Raw genomic sequence first — 23,010 nt, forward strand, 5'->3', positions numbered from 1 at the left:
TTATTTATTTTAGTTGGGGGCTAATTACTTTACAATATGGTAAGAGTTTTTGCCATACATTGACATGAATCAGCCATGGGTTTACATGGGTTCCCCCTCCTGGACCCCCCACCCACCTCCCTCCCCATCCCATCCTTCTGGATCATCCCATTGCCCCGGCCCTGAGCCCTTGTCACATGCATCGAACATGGAATGGTGTTCTGTTTCACATATGATAATATACATGTTTCAATGCTATTCTCCCAGAACGTCCCACCCTCACCTTCTCCCTCAGAGTCCATAAAATTGTTCCATGCATCTGTGTCTCTTATTCTGTCTCGCATATAGGGTTATCGTTACCATCTTTCAAATTCCATATATATGCATTAGTATACTGTATTGTTGTTTTTCTTTCTGGCTTACTTCACTCTGTATAATGGGCTCCAGTTTCATCCACCTCAGTAGAACCGATTCAAATGTATTTTTTTTAATGGCTGAGTAATATTCCATTGTGTATATGTACCACAGCTTCCTTATCCATTCGTCTGCTGATGGACATCTAGGTTGCTTCCATGTCCTGGCTATTGTAAACAGTGCTGCGATCAACATTGGGGTACACGCGTCTCTTTCAATTCTGGTTTCCTCGGTGTATATGCCCAGCAGTGGGATTGCTGGGTCATATGGCAGTTCTATTCCCAGTTTTTTAAGGAATCTCCACACTGTTCTCCATAGTGGCTGTACTAGTTTGCATTCCCACCAACAGTGTAAGAGGGTTCCCTTTTCTCCACACCCTCTCCAGCCTTTATTGCTTGTAGACTTTTGGATAGCAGCCATTCTGACTGGTGTGAAATGATACCTCATTGTGGTTTTGATTTGCATTTCTCTAATAATGAGTGATGTTGAGCATCTTTTCGTGTGTTTGTTAGCCATCTGTATGTCTTCTTTGGAGAAATGTCTGTTTAGTTCTTTGGCCCATTTTTTGATTGGGTCGTTTATTTTTCGGGAATTCAGCTGCAGAAGTTGCTTGTATATTTTTGAGATTAATTGTTTGTCTGTTGCTTCATTTGCTATTATCTTCTCCCATTCTTAAGGCTGTCTTTTCACCTTGTTTATAGTTTCCTTTGTTGTGCAAAAGCTTTTAATTTTAATTAGGTCCCATTTGTTTATTTTTGCTTTTATTTCCAATATTCTGGGAGGTGGGTCATGGAGGATCCTGCTGTGATTTATGTCGGAGAGTGTTTTGCCTATGTTTTCCTCTAGGAGTTTTATTGTTTCTGGTCTTACGTTTAGATCTTTAATCCATTTTGAGTTTATTTTTGTGTACGGTGTTAGGAGGTGTTCTAGTTTCATTCTTTTACAAGTGGTTGACCAGTTTTCCCAGCACCACTTGTTAAAGAGATTGTCTTTTCTCCATTGTATATTCTTGCCTCCTTTGTCGAAGATAAGGTGTCCATATGTGCGTGGGTTTATCTCTGGGCTTTCTATTTTGTTCCATTGATCTATATTTCTATCTTTGTGCCAGTACCATACTGTCTTGATGACTGTGGCTTTGTAGTAGAGCCTGAAGTCAGGCAGGTTGATTCCTCCAGTTCCATTCTTCTTCCTCAAGATTGCTTTGGCTATTCGAGGTTTCTTATATTTCCATACAAATTGTGAGATGATTTGTTCTAGTTCTGTGAAAAATACCATTGGTAGCTTGATAGGGATTGCATTGAATCTATAGATTGCTTTGGGTAGTATACTCATTTTCACTATATTAATTCTTCCAATCCATGAACACGGTATATTTCTCCATCTGTTTGTGTCCCCTTTGATTTCTTTCATCAGTGTTTTATAGTTTTCTATATATAAGTCTTTTGTTTCTTTAGGTAGATATATTCCTAAGTATTTTATTCTTTTTGATGCAATGGTGAATGGTATTGTTTCCTTAATTTCTCTTTCTGTTTTCTCAATATTGGAGTATAGGAATGCAAGGGATTTCTGTGTGTTAATTTTATATCCTGCAACTTTACTATATTCATTGATCAACTCTAGTAATTTTCTAGTAGAGTCTTTAGGGTTTTCTATGTAGAGGATCATGTCATCTGCAAACAGTGAGAGTTTTACTTCTTCTTTTCCTATCTGTATTCCTTTTATTTCTTTTTCAGCTCTGATTGCTGTGGCCAAAACTTCCAAAACTATGTTGAATAGTAGTGGTGAAAGTGGGCATCCACTGAGCCACCTGGGAAGCCCAGTTTCAGACTATCCTGGCTCTTATTCTGCATTTTCACCATAGCCAATTGAGTTGTTCCCATGGTTAGAGTATAACACTAACACAATGGTTATGAGTAAGCTTTGCATCAACTCTAGCATTTTTTTTTAAGCTATGTAAGGATAAAATAATATATGTGCAAAGCATTTAACATAGTGCCTGAAACATAGAAGCACATAGACATGGTAGGCTAAAAGCAAAATAAAACAAAATATTCTAATAATTTCCAAATATACATCTCTAGCTCAGACCTCACTGCTGAGCTCAAAATCACTGTATCCCCATATGACACATGGGGCCTATGAAAACTTAGAAATAAGATTACCCTCTGAGGGCTAAACTATCAATCCGTACATAATGGACCAAAGCAGATATATGCAAAGTTGGCTTATAGATACAGAATGGCTCCAAGACTAGAGACTAGGTTACAATATAAATGTTTCAACATATTTAAAGACAGAATGTGTTCATCAAAAAGAAGAGTTGTCAAACAATGGAAAAAGCAGCCTAGAGAGGCGAAAACTGGAGGCAATCTTAAGTTCTGCTGTAGAGGTTCTCATAGCTTAATGCTATCAAGTGACCACAACATACATCTAATTTCCTTTGTTCCGATTCTAAGCTCCTAAGCAACCTGGTGATTTCTCATATAATTTTCCTATAGAGAAAACCCCTTAGTCAGAGAATCAGTATGCTATCTACTTGACAAATATCTCAAAGTATATCAATAATTTGGCATCCTAATGAATTCATCAGTCAAGTGTGTATGTGTATCTTGCACTTACCAAGACTGTGTTTGTAAGTATACAAGACTTAGGAGCCTTGTAGAAAGCCCAGAGATAAATCCATACACCTATGGACACCTTATCTTTGACAAAGGAGGCAAAAATATACAATGTAGAAAAGATAATCTCTTCAACAAGTGGTGCTAGGAAAACTGGTCAACCACGTGTAAAAGAATGAAACTAGAACGCTAACAACATACACAAAATAAACTCAAAACAGATTAAAGATCTAAATGTAAGACCAGAAACTATAAAACTCTTAAGAGGAAAACACAGGCTGAACACTCTCTGACATAAATCACAGCAAGATCCTCTATGACCCACCTCCCAGAGTAATGGAAATAAAAACAAAAATAAAACAAATGGAACCTAATTAAACTTAAAAGCTTTTGCACAACAAAGGAAACAATAAGCAAGGTGAAAAGGCAGCCTTAAGAATGGGAGAAAATAATAGCAAACAAAACAACTGACAAAGAATTAATTTCCAAAATATACAAGCAGCTCATGCAGCTCAATACTAGAAAAATGAACAACCCAATCAAAAAGCAGGCCAAAGAACTAAATGGACATTTCTCTAAAGAAGACATACAGATGGCTAATAAACACATGAAAAGATGCTCAACAACACTCGTTATTAAATAAATGCAAATCAAAACCACAATGAGGTATCATCTCACGCTGGTCAGAATGGCCACCCTCAAAAAGTCTACAAACAATAAATGCTGGAGAAGGTGTGGAGAAAAGGGAACCCTCTTACACTGTTGGTGGGAATGCAAACTGGTACAGCCAGAGAACAGTGTGGAGATTCCTTAAAACACTGGAAACAGAACTGCCATACGACCCAGCAATCCCACTGCTCGGCAGATACACCGAGGAAACCAGAATTGAAAGAGACACATGTACCTCAATGTTTATTGCAGCACTGTTTACAACAGCTAGGAAATGGAAGCAACCTATATGTCCATCGACAGGTGACTGGATAAGGAAGTTGTGGTACATAAACACAATGGAATTTTACTCAGTTATAAAAAAGAACGCATTTGAGTCAATTCTAATGAGGTGGATGAACCTGGAGCCTATTATACAGAGTGAAGTAAGGCAGAAAGAGAAATACCAATAGAGTATCTTAACACATATATACGGAATTTAGAAAAACAGTAATGACGATCCTAGATGCAAGGCAGCAAAAGAGACACAGATGTAAAGAACAGACTTTCGGACTATATGGGAGAAGACGAGTGTGGGATGATTTCAGAGAACAGCACTGAAACATGTATATCACCATATGTGAAACAGATGGCCAGTGCAAGTTTGATGCATGAAACAGGGCACTCAAAGCCAGTGCTCTGGGACAACCCAGAGGGATGGGGTGGGGAGGGAGGTGAGAGGGGAGTTCAGGATGGGGGGGCCACATGTGCACCTGTGGCTGATTCATGTCGATGTATGGCAAAAACCACCACAATATTGTAAAGTAATTAACCTACAATTAAAATAAATACATTTATTAAAAAAAAACAATGACCACAGATTAGAATAACAAATATAATAATAATGATTTTAAATACTGAGACAGTTACCACAATGTGACAGAGACATGAAGTTAGCAAATGCTGTAGAAAAAATGGTACAGATGTACTTGCCCAATACAATGTTGCCATAAACGTCCAATTTGCAAAAAAAAGCATTACTTGTGTAGAACAATAAAAACAGGTATACCTGTTTAAAAAAAAAAAGACTTAGGAGCCGTGGTTTTTTAGTTAATTCATCAATGAATTTCATAGTGAAGTCCTCTTGTTGGAGTAAAGCCAGCAGCCTTTTCCTTGACTAGAGCACTATTCATTTAAAGCAGGAACTCCTCTATATATCCTCCACTTTGTGTTCAGTCATGCCGGACTCTTTGCGAGCCCATGGACTGTAGCCCACCAGGCTCCTCTGTCCACGGAATTTTCCAGAATACTGGAATGGGTTACCATTTCCTACTCTAAGGGATCTTCCCAACCCAGGGATTGAACCCACATCCCTTGTGTCTCCTGCATTGGCAGGAGGATTCTTTTCCACTAGGGCCACCTGAGAAGCCCCATCCTCTACTCTATACTATAAATACATGTAACTATCTTATAACAGGATGAGATATGTAGGAACATGGTAAAAATTATTAGCAAATCCAATTTCATAAGGGTGAACACTACAATTTACTAGCAATAAAAGTTTGCTCTGTTAAGACTACTTTTCTAAAATGTTTCATTATAAAACACCTTCTTCCATTCATTAATTATCTCATGTTTTTGTGAACAGGTAAATATGCAACACCTTTGAAAATTCTGACATTAACATTTTTCTTCCATTCTTCCAAATATTTACAAAGTTCATTCTGTGCAGTACTGTACTCAGCTGGAGGTGATTTGCAAAAACTGGCACAGCTGCTGCTCTTGCTTGCTAACACTTTAGAAGCAGACATATTTCAATCAAATTATCACATTAACAACTGTAAAACTACATTTGTAACTTACTAGCAAGTAAAGGTGGAGAAGGAAATGGTAACCCACTCCAGTATTCTTGCCTAGAGAATCCTGTGGATGGAGGAGCCGGGTGGGCTGCTGTCCATAGGGTCACACAGAGTCGGACACGACTGCAGCGACTTAGCAGCAGCAGCAGCAAGTAAAGGTATAGGGCACAGTAAGAGTATGTAACAGGGGCATTTAATCAAATCAGGTAAACTTCCTGACCCAGGGATCAAACCCAGGTCTTCCACATTGCATACAGATTCTTTATGGTCTCAGTCACCAGAGAAACCCCAAGATTACTGGACTGGGTAGCCATTCCCTTCTCCAGAGGATCTTCCTGACTCAGGGATCAAACCCAGGTCTCCTGCATTGCAGGCAGATTCTTTAGCATCTGAGCTATCAAGGAAGCCCATAAACTCCTCTGAGAAAGTGATATTTTACCACAGATCTACAGCACAGGAGTCAGAGACTAGTATGAACAAAGAAAATGGTACCAGAGGTGCTGCATCCATACTCAGTGTCTCTAGCTCTTCTCCTGAAAGTTGCTCAGTTGTGTCTGACTCTTTGTGACCCTATGGACTATACAGTTCATGGAATTCTCCAGGCCAGAATACTGGAGTGGGTAGCCTTTCCCTTGCTGCAGGGGATCTTCCCAACCCAGGGATTGAACCCAGGTCTCCCGCATTGCAGGCAGATTCTTTACCAGCTGTGCTACAAGGGAAGCCCAAGAATACTGGAGTGGGTAGCCCATCCCTTCTCTAGGGGATCTTCCTGACCCAGGAAACGATGTGCAGTCTGCTGCATTGCAGGCGGATTCTTTACCTACTGAGCTATCACGGAAGCCCAGCTCTTCTATTCTCTCTTAAATAAAACACCCTTCTGCCTTTCAAGATCTTCAGTGAGCTCCATGTTGCTGTATGCAGGGATCAGTTATCCTTATACCACTTGATTTAAAGCAGCATTTAACATAACTTAGCATTCCTTCCTCCTCAGCCACTTTCACTTGGCTTCTAGGATGTCATGCTTTAGGTTTTTCTCTCTGTTCACTGGCCACTCTTGCATAGTCATCAGTTGCAGGTAACTCCAAATTGACCCAGACTCCATGGAGTGCCTCTTTCTGTGATATCAACTATTCTCAGTCTTTACCTACTATCAAAACACTACTGGCATGGGCGGGGGGTGGGGGGGCAGGCAGGCAGGGAACTACTGTGAAATCCAAAATTGTATCTATAGCCAGATCTTTACCCTCATCTCCAGACTCATTTACCAAACTGTCTACCCTGTATCTCTACTGTAATATCTTAGAGTCATCTCAAATATAAAATGGCCAAACTAAACTCCTGATCTACCCATTTACCCCCAAACACAAATCTGGAGACTTTCCCATTACACTGGCAATTCCTTCCTTCTAGTTGCTCAAGCTAAAAAATTGTAATCATCTTTGACTCTTGTACTCTCAAAACCTCACAGCCAATCTGTCAGCAAACCTGTTGGCTGTACTTTCATAATACATCCAGACTCTGGCCTCTTCCCACTGCCTCTACTGTCATTACCCTGGCCCACTCCCACTAACATCTTTCACCTGGACTATTATCTTAGCTTACTAATAAGTGTCTCTGCTTCTACCCTTGCTTCTCCGTGGTCCACGATCAACACAATTTAAAAGAAGCAATCAATTTAAAAAGTCAGATTATGCAACCCACCTGCTCAAAATCTTCTAACAGCTTCCTGACTCAATCAAAAAAGTCAAAATTTCTTTCAGTCATCTACATGACCTCCTTCCTCTGTGACCTCATGCTATTCTCCCCTCTTGCCACACTGCTATTTGTCAAATGTGAGGACCTGCAGGTCTTTGTACTGGCTGTTCTCTTCATAGAAACATTCTTACTCCAGGCATCTGCATGACTTTCTCCTATTTCAGATCCCCTCAAATGTCTGCTTCTTGATTAGATCGTCTCTGACCACCTCATTAAAAGTGAAACTTGCCCCCCAAAACCTGGCACTCTCTATTCCCACTCTGAGTTGGTTCTTCTTTTTCTCCACTACATTTGTCTTCACTCCCAATATATCACATATTTATTGTCTATATCTCCTTAGTAGAATGCAAAATTATGAGAGTAAGAACTTTTGTATATTGTGCTCAGTAGTATAACATCAATGTCCTATTACATAGTAGGTACTCAACAGATACTTGTTGAGTGAACAAATGGATAAAAAGGAATAGGAGAACCAGTGACTAAAAGATCTGCATGACTGAAGCACATAAAGTTGGAGAGTGGTATGCTAGGTGTGGTGGAAAGGGGCCAAATGACATTAGGCTTTATAAAGAAATTTTGCCTTTAAGATTAAGATAGGACATCACTACATAGTTTGAAGAGAAATTTGCATTTCAAAAAGATTATTCTGGCTGGTGTGTGGAGAATTAATGGAGAAACCCCAGGCTGAATAATTACTATTGCAGTGGTTTTGGCAAGAGATTATGGCAGTTTAGAAAAGACTGCTTATGTAGATGCAAGGAAAAGGATGGATTTGATGGGTGTTTGGGAGATAAAATTGATAAGACTTAACAATAATCTGGCTACACATGTATGAAGGTGTAGGAGCAAATTAACCAAGATGGTGGTGGTCAAGCTCTCTCGCCCCCACGCCTCTTGCTATTGACCCATGTTTCGTAAATACATGGTTATGTAACAGCTGAGATCACTTACAGCACTGAGCATGCACGTCAAGATGTACCCGCTTGGCCACTGGCCACTTTTGCTCTGTAAACATACATAAGCTCCAACTGAAAAGCCATTGCAGCTATGGTATAGCTGTGTCTACTGGGTCCACCATGAGAGAATCCAGTGTGTCTGCTGTTATGGTTGCTACACCAGTTAAAAGAGAATAAACATGTCTGCAGTTTCTATGGCTCCTTGAGCTTTCTTACAGCTTTCCTGCTCGCGCCTTCCCTACTCTGGGTTCAGTGAACAGTGAAACAGTGAGTAACAGTGAGGCAGAAGCACATTAAGAAACCAAGAATAAAGATTAGATTTCAAATTTTCATCACAAGTAGTTAGAGTTACCCTAAAGTAAAATATGGAACACTGGAGAACAATCAGAGGTGATAACCATGCATTTGGTTTCAGGCCTGCTGCGTTTGAAGTGCTTGTGAGCTATCCAAGACCTATCTTGGAGATGTATATAACAAAGCTCAAAGGTAAAGCTGGATGGAGCTATACATTTAAGAGTCACAGGTGGTGGTGAAACCACAGCTACGAATGAGATCATATTCAATTACACAGTAAAAAGGAGACTTGGAGTTAAGAAACTACCCTACCCTTTGTAGGTTGGACAAAGGAGGATGAGTCCCTCAAAAAGAAGAGAAAAAAACAGCTTTTTTGGATTCTGAACCATACTCATAAGTTCTCATTTTTAAAAAATTTTGATTTAAACCAGTAATCTTAGAATGTTGAAGGCTTTCCAAATTAAACCAATTCATCAGAACTATCTTTTCAAAGATAGGTCACTTTCAGAAACCATCTGGAAAATTCACAGTACCATTCTACTTGCTGCTTGAAAATACATCAATATACAAAAAGGTATATCTTCCAAAATATATATGACTTCGGCTTATTGCAGTTTTCTGAAATTACCTTCTCTTTCACTCAGGGCTTCACCATATGCTGTTTTTCTGGCCCTCTTTCCCCGAGATGAAGATTTCCCTAACTTTCCAAAACTTGGCTAAGTGATCTTCTTTCTGTCCATCCCAATAATGTCATAGTGCTGTATGTTTAATGTGTGTACTGTGTGTTTAACCATTAATTAGATGTCTTTTCCACTGTTGTATATTTAGTACCTAACAAGGCTAAATGTTTAGAGACACATCTATTCTGCAACTTTAAAGAGTTAAAATCTAATTTGGTTATCAGTCCATTGCCTGGCGTGCAGACGTCCATAGGGTCGCCGAGTCAAAAAGACTGAGCGACTGAACAACCACTGACAACCCTTCAAACGTTGACTTTCCTCTAGAGGAATGACTCAAATGGTAATTTGTAAACAAACGATTGAATCTTTTAAACATACTAAATTTTGGAGATTCTTTTCAAAAGGTATCCTTAAGGCCTGCAAAAATTCATATTTAGGAATGCCAGGGATTCTTTCCCCTTCAGTCTCATACAAAATGGATTTGACAGCTCTCTTTGAATGCATGGCTTGGGGTGTCATTTCAGCAAGTAAAGCACAGAACACCCCTGCACAATGGCAAACAAAGACCGCAATTGCACAGGGGTACCCAATCCATTACGCGCGAGTCCGCTTGACAGGGCGTAAGCAGAGGCAGCACCGTGGAGCACCGGTTTCCATAGCATCCCTCTTGTCTAGCCTTACGCCGCACCCTCCGACCCTCAGGATAGCGACCATTCCCAAATTCTCGCCTCGAGGCGGAAGAACTGGGCACCCGGACTAGTCCTTCCCAACGTAGATTACTCATAGAAGTCCCTGGACTAAGGTTTACAGTCCTAGATGGCTCGGTTTCTAAAATCCCAGAGGAAATGGAGGAAGGGAAAAAAAATCCTGTCAAAGTAAAGTGGCAGCCAAGCCCACAGTGCTCACCAAGCCGACGCTCTCAATCTTTGTCAGCGCTAACCGTTGGCTCGCAGGCCGCCAAAGGCAATGTCGCAGTGGCTCTTGGGGGCTGTAGTTTCTGTCGCAAACGAAAGGCGCAGGCAGCACCCAAACTACCTTTCCCAGAAGTCAATGGGAGCACGCCTTGCTTCCTTAAATTTGGGGTTTGGCGTAACAAAGACAGCGTTCTTATTTTTAGACTGACCTTAAACTTAGATTCAGGCACTCCCAGGTGTACGTCTGTGCACACTTTCTTTTCCCTGTTTGTGTTGTCTGTGATAGCGTACTTCAACCTCCCCTTACTTTCTTTTTTCCCCCTTTTTCGGCCCAAAGAATCCAAATGCCAGGGGATAGAAAACGCTCTCCGGCGCAGAGTAAGTGCCTCTTAAGGCGCATGCGCCTTGCTCGCTGTCACGCTTGCGTAGCAACCGGCAGCAGTTGGCGGCCGCGCGCGGACTTGGGGTCTGGAGGTAGCCTGTGGGTGGGCGGGGCTTTTTCCAATGGCTTTGCCTCCGCGGGTCGCGTCTACTAGGGCGGGGAAGAGGGCGCAGGGGCAGGGGCGGCTCCTGGTTTGTGCCGGGCGGAGAAAGGGGAGGGGCTGGGGGGTAAGGCCCCCATCTTCCCTCCCCGCTCCCGCCCTCTGGGCCGAGCCCCACAGATGAGGCTGGGCGAAGGGGCGGGCTCTGCGCCGCGGGCCCCGCCGCTCCGCCAGCTTCGCGGCCCAGCCCCGCGCTCGGGGATTGCGGGGCTGCCCTGTGCCCGTTTGGCTTGGAGGGCGGTGGGCGAGGACGCAAGGATTGGAACAGAAGCGGCGTCTGCCCAGGGCACCCGGAACCGACAGGGCCGGAGACGCTTTTCCTCCAACGCTATCGAGACAGCTGCTGCACAAGGCTGCCGCCCCCCGGGAGCGTCAGGGTCTCTGGCCGTGGCGGCCAGCGAGCCAGGCTTCGGCAAGCCTTCCCAGCCAGCGCCCGGCCGGGAGGGAGGAGCTGCGGAAGGCGGGGACTGGTGCCGGAGGAGGGGCGGGGTGGGAACGCTCCCGAGAACACCGTGGCTGCACTGACAAAAAACACCAAATGGCTGGAGAGCGTTCAACTGTTACCAGCCTTTTTGGGCAGAGCACGGGTTTGACAGCTCCCCAACGTGAGGATATCCGCTGACCCCGCGGGTCGCAGAAGAACACTTTCCCGACACTGGCTGTGCAGCAAAGCCAGCGCTGTAAGGTTTCAACTTGCCAACTTTTTTTTTCCAGTCTCTGGCCAGAAGACTGCCCCTCCGGCTAGAAGGAGAGGGCGAGCTCTGTCTTGTAGCTCGAAGAGACGCTTCTGGTTCCAAATGTCACCCAGACGTATTTTTTCATGACGATTCTAGTTCTCTGATTTTATTCTTACATTTCTCGTTTTAAAAATATAAAGTGCTTTGGGGGGCATGCTGAAAGTTAACTGAAGACGGCAAAGGAAAAACTCCACCGTTGTCATGGCTGAAGGAGAGAATGAAGTGAGATGGGATGGACTGTGCAGTAGAGATTCAACTACTAGAGAGACAGCTCTGGAAAACATTAGGCAAATCATTGTGAGAAAAACCGAGTGTCTTCGTTTGGTGAAAGAGGCACCTTATCGTCCAGCAGACGGCCTTTCAAATGCGGTTTCTTTGGATGGATTGAATAAGCTTCTTGCTCATCTGCTTATGCTTTCTAAGAGGTGTCCCTTTAAAGATGTAAGAGAGAAAAGTGAGTTTATTCTGAAGAGCGTCCAGGTAAGAAAGAGCATTTTAAGTACAACTGTTTATCTAGTACAGTGAAGTTTACTTGCAGATATTCACTTTGTATTTGGTTCAAGTAAGTTTAAGTTGTTATAATTTGAATTACCTTAAATTTAGAGTGTTCTGTAAAACATTTAATTTGGGGTTAAAATCGAACAAGGTGAACTAAAGTAAAAGTACTTTTCAAGTACAACTAAATAACTATTCTTTCTAGAGAGTTTTAGCAGAAATGCATTCTTCCTGGGAAAAATACGTGAAAATTACAGTTAATTACAAGTAAATACTTGCTTTTCTTTACATTCATTTTTACATGTTGTTGCAACTGTAGCCAGTATGCTTTTCATATTGTTACAAGCAATGTTCTATGTGGAAGGTTTCACGTTTAAAAGCTTCTAAAATGATAAAGGATATTAAATGTTTCCTAGTCAGCTTGTTCGAGATAACTGGTGAAACAATTTTCTCTTGTTCTTAAAAACAAAACAAAACCCCCCAGAATCTGTTTCCTAAATGCAACCTTTCTTTTCTGAAAGAAAGAATTATATAAATAATAAAAGCCCATGTTGTAAAGAAGCTGACATCTGCAGATTGAAAAATTGGATCCAGGTTGAGTGAGTGATAGATTCTTATGGTCAATTACTTAACTAGCTTTCTCTGTGTTTGCCTAAGTTTGATTGTTTTCTTTCTCACATACATTTCTATTTAAGTTGTAAAAGATTAAGAATGTTACAGTTTTCCTTTTGCTTGTGCATATTCAGTTTATTTTTTATTATTAGAAGGTTTTTTTTTTTTAAGAATAAGGCTTTTTGGAAATTAAGAACGGTCGAAATGCTCTTTATGTTTCTCTGTCTAAATTACTCAATTCACATGTGTTCAAAGTCATGGTACGAGAAGTTTTTTAAATGTATGATTTACTTGGGTATATATGTATATATATAAGCTAAGATGAACAGTTTTTCTATTCTGGTTTGAATTCAGTTTAAAGCAACAAAAAAATAATAATGTGCATAAAACAAAGACTCTTTAAAATCTTGGATATTTCTTTTCACAAACACAGTGGAAACAATTGTTACAATTTATTTATCCAGAGTTACTAGAGAGGAATTATTGTTTTAGCACTTGAAGTTTATTTTACCCTTTTAAGCATCAAAAGTTATTTCTCTATTTTAGTGACTACAACAACCATTTCTTTTTTCATAATGGGGTCATCATTTTGCATATCAAGTACGTACTGTTGTACAGTTGAGGGTGGAATGTATGTATAGGACTCTCTGATCCACTTTGAATTTGTGTGTTCAATTTTTATAGTTTTTCTGTTCCTTCCCTTGCTGTCAGTATTCTTCATTTCAGCCTCTTCTTGAATGCTTTATTTTGCTACTTTTAAAAAGCACTAGAATGGGAAACCAGATAGCCAATTTTGTTAACAGTTAGATTGAAAACTGAATTAATTAGGCTCTGGAGATTACAAGGTCAAAGGATTGACATAATGGTAAGTAAATGGGTACTGGTATCAAACCTGGGCTCAGATTTTTCCTCCTTTATTAATATACTGTATAAGCTTGAATGAGTTATTTGACCTCTCTTAGCTTAGATTTCCACATCTATAAAATGGGTATAATAATACAGAGGTGTGTTATTATAGTAAATTAATATTACAAATGAGATGTAAAATGCCCTATATGTAATGGATGCTCCTGTCCTCTTCCTTATTTTTTAAAAAACATTTATTTATTTGTCTGCATGGGTCTTCATTGTGGCACTCAGGACCTTCAATCTTCCTTGCAGCATGTGAGATCTAATTCCCTAAACAGGTACCTAAACCCAGGCCCCCTGCATTGAGAATGCAGAGTTTTAGCCACTGGACCACCAGGGAAGTCCTTCCTCTCCCCTTTCATAAATTAAATACATGGACTATGTGATATGTATTTTAAAACTGATTCATTCTGCAAAAGGAATCAAGAATCTCTGCTATGAAGTTTTCCTGTCAATTTATACCTTCATTTTCATCTCTGCATCTATTGTACATCATTCCAGCCACAATTCTAACAGGCACTTTACTTATATAGGGTTATAATCACATATTTATGTGTCTGTCTCCCCTAGGAGGGCTATAAGTTCTCAATAGTATTGACTGGGACTTGCAAGCTACTAAATAAACATCTTAGTCTGAATAGGTGAAGTTACTATTAATAGATTAGGGATTTTCCATCCCTACATCATTCATTCCTGCCTTCATTCGACAAATGTTAATTGAACCCCTGCTGAATGCCATTCTAAGAACTGAGAATCAGTGGTAACAATTTTGACATCCTCCTGAAGGGAAACTGACCATAAAGTAGTAAACAAATAATGTAATTTTAGATAATATAGGAAGACTTCCCTGAATAGATGGCACTTAAGCAGAAATGAATAAGTATTATTCAGGCAAAAATGGGTTTGTGAGGGGGACATTCCAGATGTAGGGAATAGTATATGTGAAGGCCTCATGGTAAAAGAGATCAGGTGAATTGAGGAGTGGAAAGTAATGCAGTTTGAGGAGAGTGTGAAAGTTTAAATACATGCTTAGGAGTCAGAGCTGACTCCAATACTTTATTAACTCTACAACCTTTGGTAAATTACATAATCTCTCTTTGACTCAGTTTCCTCATCTGCAGAATGAGGATGAGAATAGTTCCTGCTTCACAATGAGAATAAAATGAAATAATGCTTACAAAGTGCCTGGCAAATAAGAAACACCATAAAGCTAGGAATTCTTCCTGTTTTTAGGCAGGAGCCAGAGAATAGAGGACCATGTTAAGAGTTACAGACTTCATCCCAGGAACAGTGAGAAGCCACTGAGGGGCGTTGAACAAGATGGTGACATGATACATGGTGTATTAGAAGCATCACTTTGGAAGAAATTTGGAGAATGGATTTCAGGGGTCGAGACTGAATGTGCAACAGTAAGGAGGTTGGTCACTAGTCCAAAGCAAAAATGGTGGAGTAGGGTGTAGTAGGCAAAGTGGAAAAAGGTGACTAGGTTTGGGAGGTAGTTAGGATTTAGAAACCATTGGATATAGTATTTAATTGGATATAGGAGATGAGGAAGTAAAATGAAGGATGGCTCTAAAGTTTCTAGCTTAAACTCCTTGGTGAATAATTAAGTCATTTCAGGAGACAAGAGTGGTAGAAGGTTAATTTAGGGGAGTGATGAGTTCTGTTTTACACAGGTTGAGATTTATAAATCTGATTAGAAATAGCTCTTAAAGGGATTTCTGCCCCTGACACCACTGTTCTACTTCTGACATTGATATCTCTCACTTTGCTAGACTTAACCCGTCCTCCACCTTTCTATCCATCCTCTACTTAATTGCAGAGCTGTTTATCTAAAACAGAAATCTGACCATGTTTCTCTTCTCCTGAAAATCCCTTAGGTTAGAATCTAAACTTCTTAATGCCCAGCATCATCTGGTCTGTACTTGATGCTGCATCTTCACTTCTCACACTAGCTTCACAAGGACCTTCTGTTGTTCATTAGTAAGCAGCAAAAGCTGAACTGTATTTGCAGTTTTTGCAGCTATTCCTGATGGCGCTCTTAATTGCTATAGGTCATGTTGTCAGGGAGAGATGGTAGGATGGATTCAACTCAAAATGATTAAACGTGTAAAAATGGGCACTTTGAGAAGTAGCATTCTCTGTTTGTATTCCTGTTCTCAATTTATTGATTTCAAGTCAACATACTTAAATCTATTCAACACATTTTTGAGAGCTCTTCTTTGCCAAGCAGTGTGCTCAAGAGTGAAAAATCAATTAGATTTATTCCCTGCTTTTGAAGAAGGTCTTCTGTTCTCATAGAAGGAGTTGTGCTGTTTGTTTAAACCTATAATACTTTTTGGATATGCTTGATTCCCTAAGCAAAGAAACGGACTGGCCCATTATTACTAATATAGTCTACCTGTGAGCTATGGTCTTTATGATGCATGAAATTAAGGGAGAAAATGTGTGTGTATATATTCATCAAAACGTCATAAAGAGTATTTGGAATAGCCAAGTACTTTTCCAAGAATAGTCATTTGATCCTTTTCATTTCTGTACCATGACAAAAGAAAACTTAAATTTTCTTATATGTCTGCCAGCAGTGAACTTTGTCTGAAAGTAACTTGGCTTAAGGTAGAAAATTTAGACCATGCAACAGAGTATTTGTCTTCGTTATGTGGGATGGAGGAGACTTTCATTTAGTGAAGTGATTGTTACCAGCATCTCCCCACCTGCCCAGGGAGAAATGAAACTTTAACTGTTGAGTATGGTGCACATTTATAGTTGTTAAAGTTGCAGTTGAAGTATCCAGTTGGTATCCATTGGGTAATATATAGTTTGTGGGTTTAACAATAGAGGTTAATAAATCTCTTGTTCACATAGTGAGTCTGGAGGTTGGGCTGTTTCAAGCTTGAATGTTTGATTCATTAGCTGAACTACATTACCCTTTTGCCTTTTATCATCTTGTTCACCTTTGCTCAGTGTAGCAAGGGCTGTCTTAGCTCATGGTTGCAAGGTTGCTACAGCAGTTCCAGGCACCATGTGCAGTCATTGAACATTTTCAGCTTAGGAGGAAGAGAGTTTTTTCCTGTGTATCTATCAGGGAAGAAACACTTTCCCCAGAAACCCTCCAGCAGACTTCTCAATTTCTATTGAGCAGTGTCACATGCCCTTTACCAAGCCAGTAACTGGCAACAAAACTGGGCATTTCTGGTTTTGGTTTGGATTAATCCACATCCAGCCCTTAAGAGCCGGGAGAGCCCCCATCATGTGAACAAAGATTTCTGTTCTTGAGGAAGAAGAGGGATGGCAGATAGGTTTAGTTAGAGGCTGTCAATAAAACTTACACTTAACTAGGTAATATATTGCTTTGGTCTAGTTATAATTTAGATTCTGTAAGATTAGGAATATAACTAATTCATAATGATACTATGCAATATAACAGACTGGGAACATTCTAGAAGCAGATTTGGCCTTTTAAAATGATTTTGTTTTTATTTCTGTTTTACTGCTGTGACTAGTCAAAGTCACACATTTAAGGTAGTCCACCTGAAACATTCACTGCTGACTCTTATGTATCACAGCAGATATGGCAGTGCTCTTTCAATATCTACACTGAGTTTCTCTCTTCCATATACACTGGTTTTTGGCCTTCCGGATGACACCACCCTTATGGCAGAAAGTGAAGAAGAACTAAAGAGCCTCTTGATGAAGGTGAAAGAGGAGAGTGAAAAAGTTGGCTTAAAGCTCAACGTTCAGAAAACTAAGATCATGGCATCTGGTCCCATCACTTCATGGGAAATAGATGGGGAAACAGTGGAAACAGTGTCAGACTTTATTTTTTTGGGCTCCAGAATCGCTGCTGATGGTGACTGCAGCCATGAAATTAAAAGACGCTTACTCCTTGGAAGGAAGGTTATGGCCAACCTAGATAGCGTATTTAAAAGCAGAGACATTACTTTGCCAACAAAAGTCCGTCTAGTCAAGGCTATGGTTTTTCCAGTGGTCATGTATGGTTGTGAGAGTTGGACGGTGAAGAAAGCTGAGCGCCAAAGAATTGATGCTTTTGAACTGTGGTGTTGGAGAAGACTCTTGAGAGTCCCTTGGACTGCAAGGAGATCCAATCAATCCATCCTAAAAGAGATCAATCCTGGGTGTTCATTGGAAGGTCTGATGTTGAAGCTGAAACTCCAATACTTTGGCCACCTCATGCGAAGAGTTGACTCATTGGAAAAGACCCTAATGCTGGGTAGGATTGGGGGCAGGAGGAGAAGGGGACGACAGAGTATGAGATGGTTGGATGGCATCACCGACTCGATGGACATGGGTTTGGGTAGACTCCGGGAGTTGGTGATGGACAGAGAGGCCTGGCGTGCTGCAATTCATGGGGTCGCAAAGAGTCGGACACGACTGAGCGACTGAACTGAACTGAACTGACTTTATTGATACACTGAGAACTCAATCCCTTTCCCTCAGAAAGCCTCCTGGCTTGCTTCTCTCCTCTGTGCTTCCTTTTATTCCTATCTCTGACCACTTTCTTTGCTTTTGAGCACAGAAGAGAACACTATCTACCCTCAGGTTGTCTGGACTTCTTTGAATGAAAAATGTAAAGAAATTAAAGGCAAACCTTTAACTTTTTTCCCTAAATGGTTTGAAAACAAAGTGAAGAGCCTGTGCTTTTTTAGCCACTGACTTACAAGGATGAATAATATCTACACTCTCTACCCTCAGTGTCCTCTTGAAATATATAAATCATCCTATCCTCTTTCTTTGTTTTGACTTTTAAGAAAGATTGAAACTAACAAGGATTCTTTAAGTTTTCAGATTTCAAATATTTTATTCCTGTTTTAGTGCCGCAAATGGTCTCTAGCATAGAAACAAAAAGGCAGAATGATTAGTTTTTAGAATAGTTTTTTAACATAGTTATTGTTTTGTTTATAAATGGGATGTAGTGTTTGGTAGGAAAAGGGGATGTTAAACGTTTGCCTATTAGATTTCAATTTAAGCTCTTGGATAGTCTGTATTAGGAGGACTCCCTGAAAAAATAGTTTAGCTTAATTAGAATTATTTTATCTTTAACACTTTGTGCCCTTAAAGTGCTGTACAGATCATTCATGGAGTAAAAGACTTAGCAAATAGATGTGCTGTTCTTTGTTTTAGAGTTATATTAATTTTCTTTTTGGTAAGCCATTAGAAATTTGCAGGATATCTTTTAACTATTTGAGTAGATAATAACTCAGACAGCCAACTTAAACATTTGTTGAAACTTTCATGTGACAGAAAATAGCTGCAGACTCTTGGGTCTAATGAAGAGTTAGTAATCAGAGCCCTATTTGGTGTTATGTCTTAATCATAAATAATTTCATATCTAAAAACAGTGCTTATAAGTAGCAAATTAGCATGTACTGGAGGAACCGGAGACATGGGAAATTTTAAAATTTGTGGAAGGACAGGGGAGATGCTGGTGAAGGGAAGGCAGTACCTAAAATTCATAAAGAGATGAAAGTTACACTGGACGTACATCAGTTCGTATGTCCAGCTCGTATGAGCAAGCCTCACCACAAGTTATAATCTTCTTTGTCACAGTTTCTCAAATCAGTCTATTTTTTTCACACCATGGTAAAATATTTGCTTTTTAATTGAAGTCAATGGAAAAAAGGATTTACTTTGACCCAGCTTTTCTAGATCATATTTATTACATTAAGAGAGAAAGACTTTAACTGACCTTGATGATATGACCTAGTACTTCAGTGACACTGGCACAGTATACTCTGGAGCACCTGAGGATTCTTCAGAATATTTGATGATGGTATTACTGCCTGCAGTGGGCAAACTAGAAATTTAAGTCAACTATGGCAACATTGGGGCTTCCCTGGTGGCTCAGAGGTAAAGCATCTGCCTGCAATGCAGGAGACCCGGGTTTGATCCCTGGGTCAGGAAGATCCCCTGGAGGAGGACATGGCTACCCACTCCAGTATACTAGCCTGGAGAATTCCATGGATGGAAGAGCCTGACAGGCTACAGTCCATGGGGTTGTAAAGAATCGGACACGACTTAGTGGCTAACACACAAACATGGAACATTATTTTATGCTTTGCTTTTTTTCCTGTTGGTTACTATAGCAAGTTAAACTAATGTTGTTAACGATACATTTACCATGACATTTGTGTGTAGAAAAAAAAGTGGTTTAAAAGACTCCAGTTTGTTTTTTTTTTTAGTGGTTTTTCACCGAAGATACTTAGGGAGTTTTTGTAGAATGACTGCTAGGACCATTTATTGGATTTTCACAGTAGGCATTTTTATCGCTGAAAGCATGTGCATTACTAATGGACTGTCACCATTTATGACATGAAAAGTTTATATGAAAAAAACTTGTGAAATTTGGCTGTGAAAGAATTGTCTTCTCGTATTCTAATCTCTTATATAATTACTTAAAAGAATCTAATTCGACTGCAATGAAATATGGAATTACCTTAGGAAAAAATGAGATACTTTTAGTTTTATGCTTTCTTTAAATTTTACTCTTTTTTAATTTTAAAAAGGAAAGGTCTTCATAGATTTATAAATTATTACTTATAAAATTACCTTCGAACTACTTCCTAAACTTTTAAACCTGCTAAAGGAGAATAAAGGAGAATAAAGTTTATGAAGTGAGTTTTGTTAGTCTTATTACCCAAATAAACTTTCATATATACATATTCATTAAATGAATAGTATTAGTGTTTTAACTTAAATATATGTATGTTTTTTTAAAAAGTTACCTAGGATAATTTGTCAGTTCTGTGTGTAATGATTCAGTAAAGTCTAATTAGAATCTTAGTTTACTGGTAAAAATGAGCATTTACTGTTTTGACACTTCAGTGTTTGACAGGCATTGCACAATCATCTTTAAACTTTACATGATTTCATTTTCTAGCAAGTTGGCAGGTGTTAGCTGTCTATAATTATAACTGAGTAATTTTTCAAATGCTATTCATAGCCTAAACACAGTAAGAAATTCTTCCGATCATGTGATAAAGACCAAGCCTTGCAAAATAGTGGTAGGGTGATATGTTCAGTGGTACTAAAGGACATATTTAAGAGAAGCCTTTCAAAAGTGATTTAAATGATAGGCAGATGGGTTTTCTCAAAAAATAAGATCTCTCAAAGTCATTAGTAGTGATTACACCTCACCAAATTAAGGTGTGTCTCTTTTTTCATCTAACAAGTAATGCATAATTTGACAGACTTAAAGGATAAAATCTATATTCAGTTTTGTTGATAACAGAGATTCTGAGTATAAGAAATAATTGAAATTTTATTGAGGCAGTATAGATTTTACCATTGAACCTAAGGACTGATTTCTTCTCATTTTATGCATGAGATATTTACTGTGTACCTGTTATATGCCAAGCACTGCGCTTATCTATCTTTTGACATATCAGAGGAAAGGCTGTAAGCTTCTCTTAATTTTAATAATGATTCGACTTAAAAAACAAGAGAAACTTTTGCTTTCTTTTCCTTGATTTTTTCTTTTCTTATCTTCTATTTTAAATATACAAGAGTTTCACTTTGACCAGAGATACTACTTCAAAAGGTTTAAAGATCAGGAATTTGCTTTACTAGCTATACGCTCATGAATAAATTAACCTCTGTAGTCTGTTTCTTCGTCTGTGAACTGACGTAATTTTAATATATGCCTCATGATGTGATTATAAAAATTAAAGATCATATTGGTAAAGCATTTTGTTAACTTTAATATACTGTACCAACTTAATTGCAAATAAATTTTGAGACTATTCATCTGCAATATGTGGGACATAACAATACCACTCTCACAGTAGTTTTAAGAATTAAGTGAACAATGAAGTATGTAGAAGTGGGCCTGGTTCATAGTAAGTGCTCAGTAGATATTGGTGGTGATGATGATGAATATTGGTGATAGTGAAGGTAAAGATGATGAACTTGATCTAGGTCTTTTAACATGAGTCAAACTCCAGACTGGCATTACTTTAGGATTGTTATGTAATTGACTATCATATATCCCACCTTTTGTGTTCACATGTATTTATACCTCTAATTGCCTTTTGTATGGTAAATTTTAATATATTAGCTGATTAATGCTGATCTCTACTTTACCCAAGAGTGCTTCTAACCAACCACTGCACAGGGTAAGTGGTAGACTTACCCAGAAGTTTGCCTTATGAGTGAGGCAGATCTGTGGCATCCATCCCCTCCTTGGACTTCTTTACCATTCTAGTTTGTCAGCATGGCACCAGTAGGGACGGGTTGCAGGCAGTTACACATGTCATCCGGGTGGTTCACTGCCAAGGCCTATGCTTTAATATCTGTACAACAATAGAATGGTCAAAACCATGAGCTTTGGAGTTAGTCAGACCTGGCTGTAAATCCTACTCTGCCAAACTTTGTGACCTTGGGCAAGTTATATAACCTCCTTAAGCCTCAGTCCCCTCACAGAGTTGTGAGGATTAAATGAGGTAACATGTGCAATGTTTACTGTAACTCAGTAAGCACTCAGTGAATATTAACTATTAGTCTTCTGATCTGCCCTCACAGTGTGATTGGGGGGAGGAGATGGGAAGTTGAGTCCTCTGGTACCATCTGCCCTTTAGGGGACCAAGTCTCTGGAACACTGGAAAAGTTTTAACCTTTCAGGGCACTTGGCCCTATAGAATAACACCTTAGAAGAAATAACACCTCTAGGAACCAAGGTAAGGATTTTGTAAATATTGCTTTAGCATTCTTGGGAACTGGATTTCTCCCTTGAGATCATGCTCATTTATTATTTCACTTAGGAACATTTGACCTTCCAATGTATCTTCAAGGATATAAAATGTAGAAAAGCAAATGATGGCTTGTATGCCAGTGCTGTCAGTAAGCAACTGAATCCTCTGTGCCTCGTCCATTCACGTCTGATACTTAAGGCAAGTTTGCTGCAGAGACTGCTTGCCTTGAAGGTCTGTCTACTGAGGAGATTAAAGCTGCACCATCAGTGTTCCTGCTCTGCATCCCTCAATGGGAGCTTGAGATATTAACCAAAAAGTCCCCCAAATAGTCCTTTCACTCTTGGGGGATAACTGGCCCGGCCTAGACAGCTTGATATGATTTTAGAAACAAAGTAACTAAGCAAAGATTACATTGCCTTAAAGATACCCCAGAAGTAACAAGGCTTGAAGAGATTTTGTACCCTGTTTGATTTGAATTTGCTTCATTGGGTGTGGCAGGTGTCTTTCAGGTTCCTCCAGAGCTCCCATTACCTGCTCCCCACCACACTCTGCCACACATCGACACAAAGTTATCTTTCCTTCAGCAATCTCAATCTTTCTAGTTTTGAAGAATGTATATTTTTGAATGTAATAAGAATAGGCATTCTGTATGTGAAACCTATTTCGTAACTCTCTTCATATATTCTTCACCCTTTTCATTTAATCTTTACCACACTGTAAGAGTAGGTATTATTATCCCCATTTTATGCATCAGGAAAAAAAAAATCAAGGCTCAGATAGGTTAAATAACTTGCCCAAGGTATCATAGCTTAGTAAGAAGAGGAGCCAGGTTTCAAACCCAGGCTGTGAGACTCCAGAGTCTAGGCTTTTCACCGTTATACTGCATTATC

General features: G+C 39.6%; 2 protein-coding genes across 25 annotated transcripts in view; one reads left to right on the plus strand and one right to left on the minus strand.

Annotated features, from left to right (window-relative positions):
• CEP57L1 (centrosomal protein 57 like 1) overlaps positions 1-10,497 on the minus strand; it is an 86,228-nt gene extending 75,731 nt beyond the window's left edge. For 10 of the 20 annotated variants that reach the window (XM_081526788.1, XM_081526777.1, XM_081526790.1 and 7 more), the window contains exon 1: positions 10,110-10,162. The gene's annotated coding sequence lies outside the window, so the exon portion shown is untranslated. Of the gene's footprint in view, positions 1-7,219; positions 7,256-9,151; positions 9,721-10,109; positions 10,163-10,326 lie in introns of those variants that run through there. The other 10 variants (XM_081526786.1, XM_081526785.1, XM_081526787.1 and 7 more) reach the window with 4 other exon arrangements.
• A 271-nt stretch (positions 10,498-10,768) lies between these two features.
• SESN1 (sestrin 1) overlaps positions 10,769-23,010 on the plus strand; it is a 108,492-nt gene continuing 96,250 nt past the window's right edge. For all 5 annotated transcript variants that reach the window (XM_081526769.1, XM_081526767.1, XM_081526761.1 and 2 more), the window contains exon 1: positions 10,769-11,876. Coding sequence is in view for 3 of the 5 variants with exons in the window: in XM_081526761.1 (XP_081382887.1) it covers positions 11,598-11,876 (279 nt within the window). In the remaining 2 variants the exon portion in view is untranslated. The remainder of the gene's footprint in view (positions 11,877-23,010) is intronic.

Source organism: Giraffa tippelskirchi, chromosome 9 (assembly GCF_054371585.1).
Source record: "Giraffa tippelskirchi isolate mGirTip1 chromosome 9, T2T-mGirTip1v1.2.pri, whole genome shotgun sequence".
NCBI lineage: Eukaryota > Metazoa > Chordata > Mammalia > Artiodactyla > Giraffidae > Giraffa > Giraffa tippelskirchi.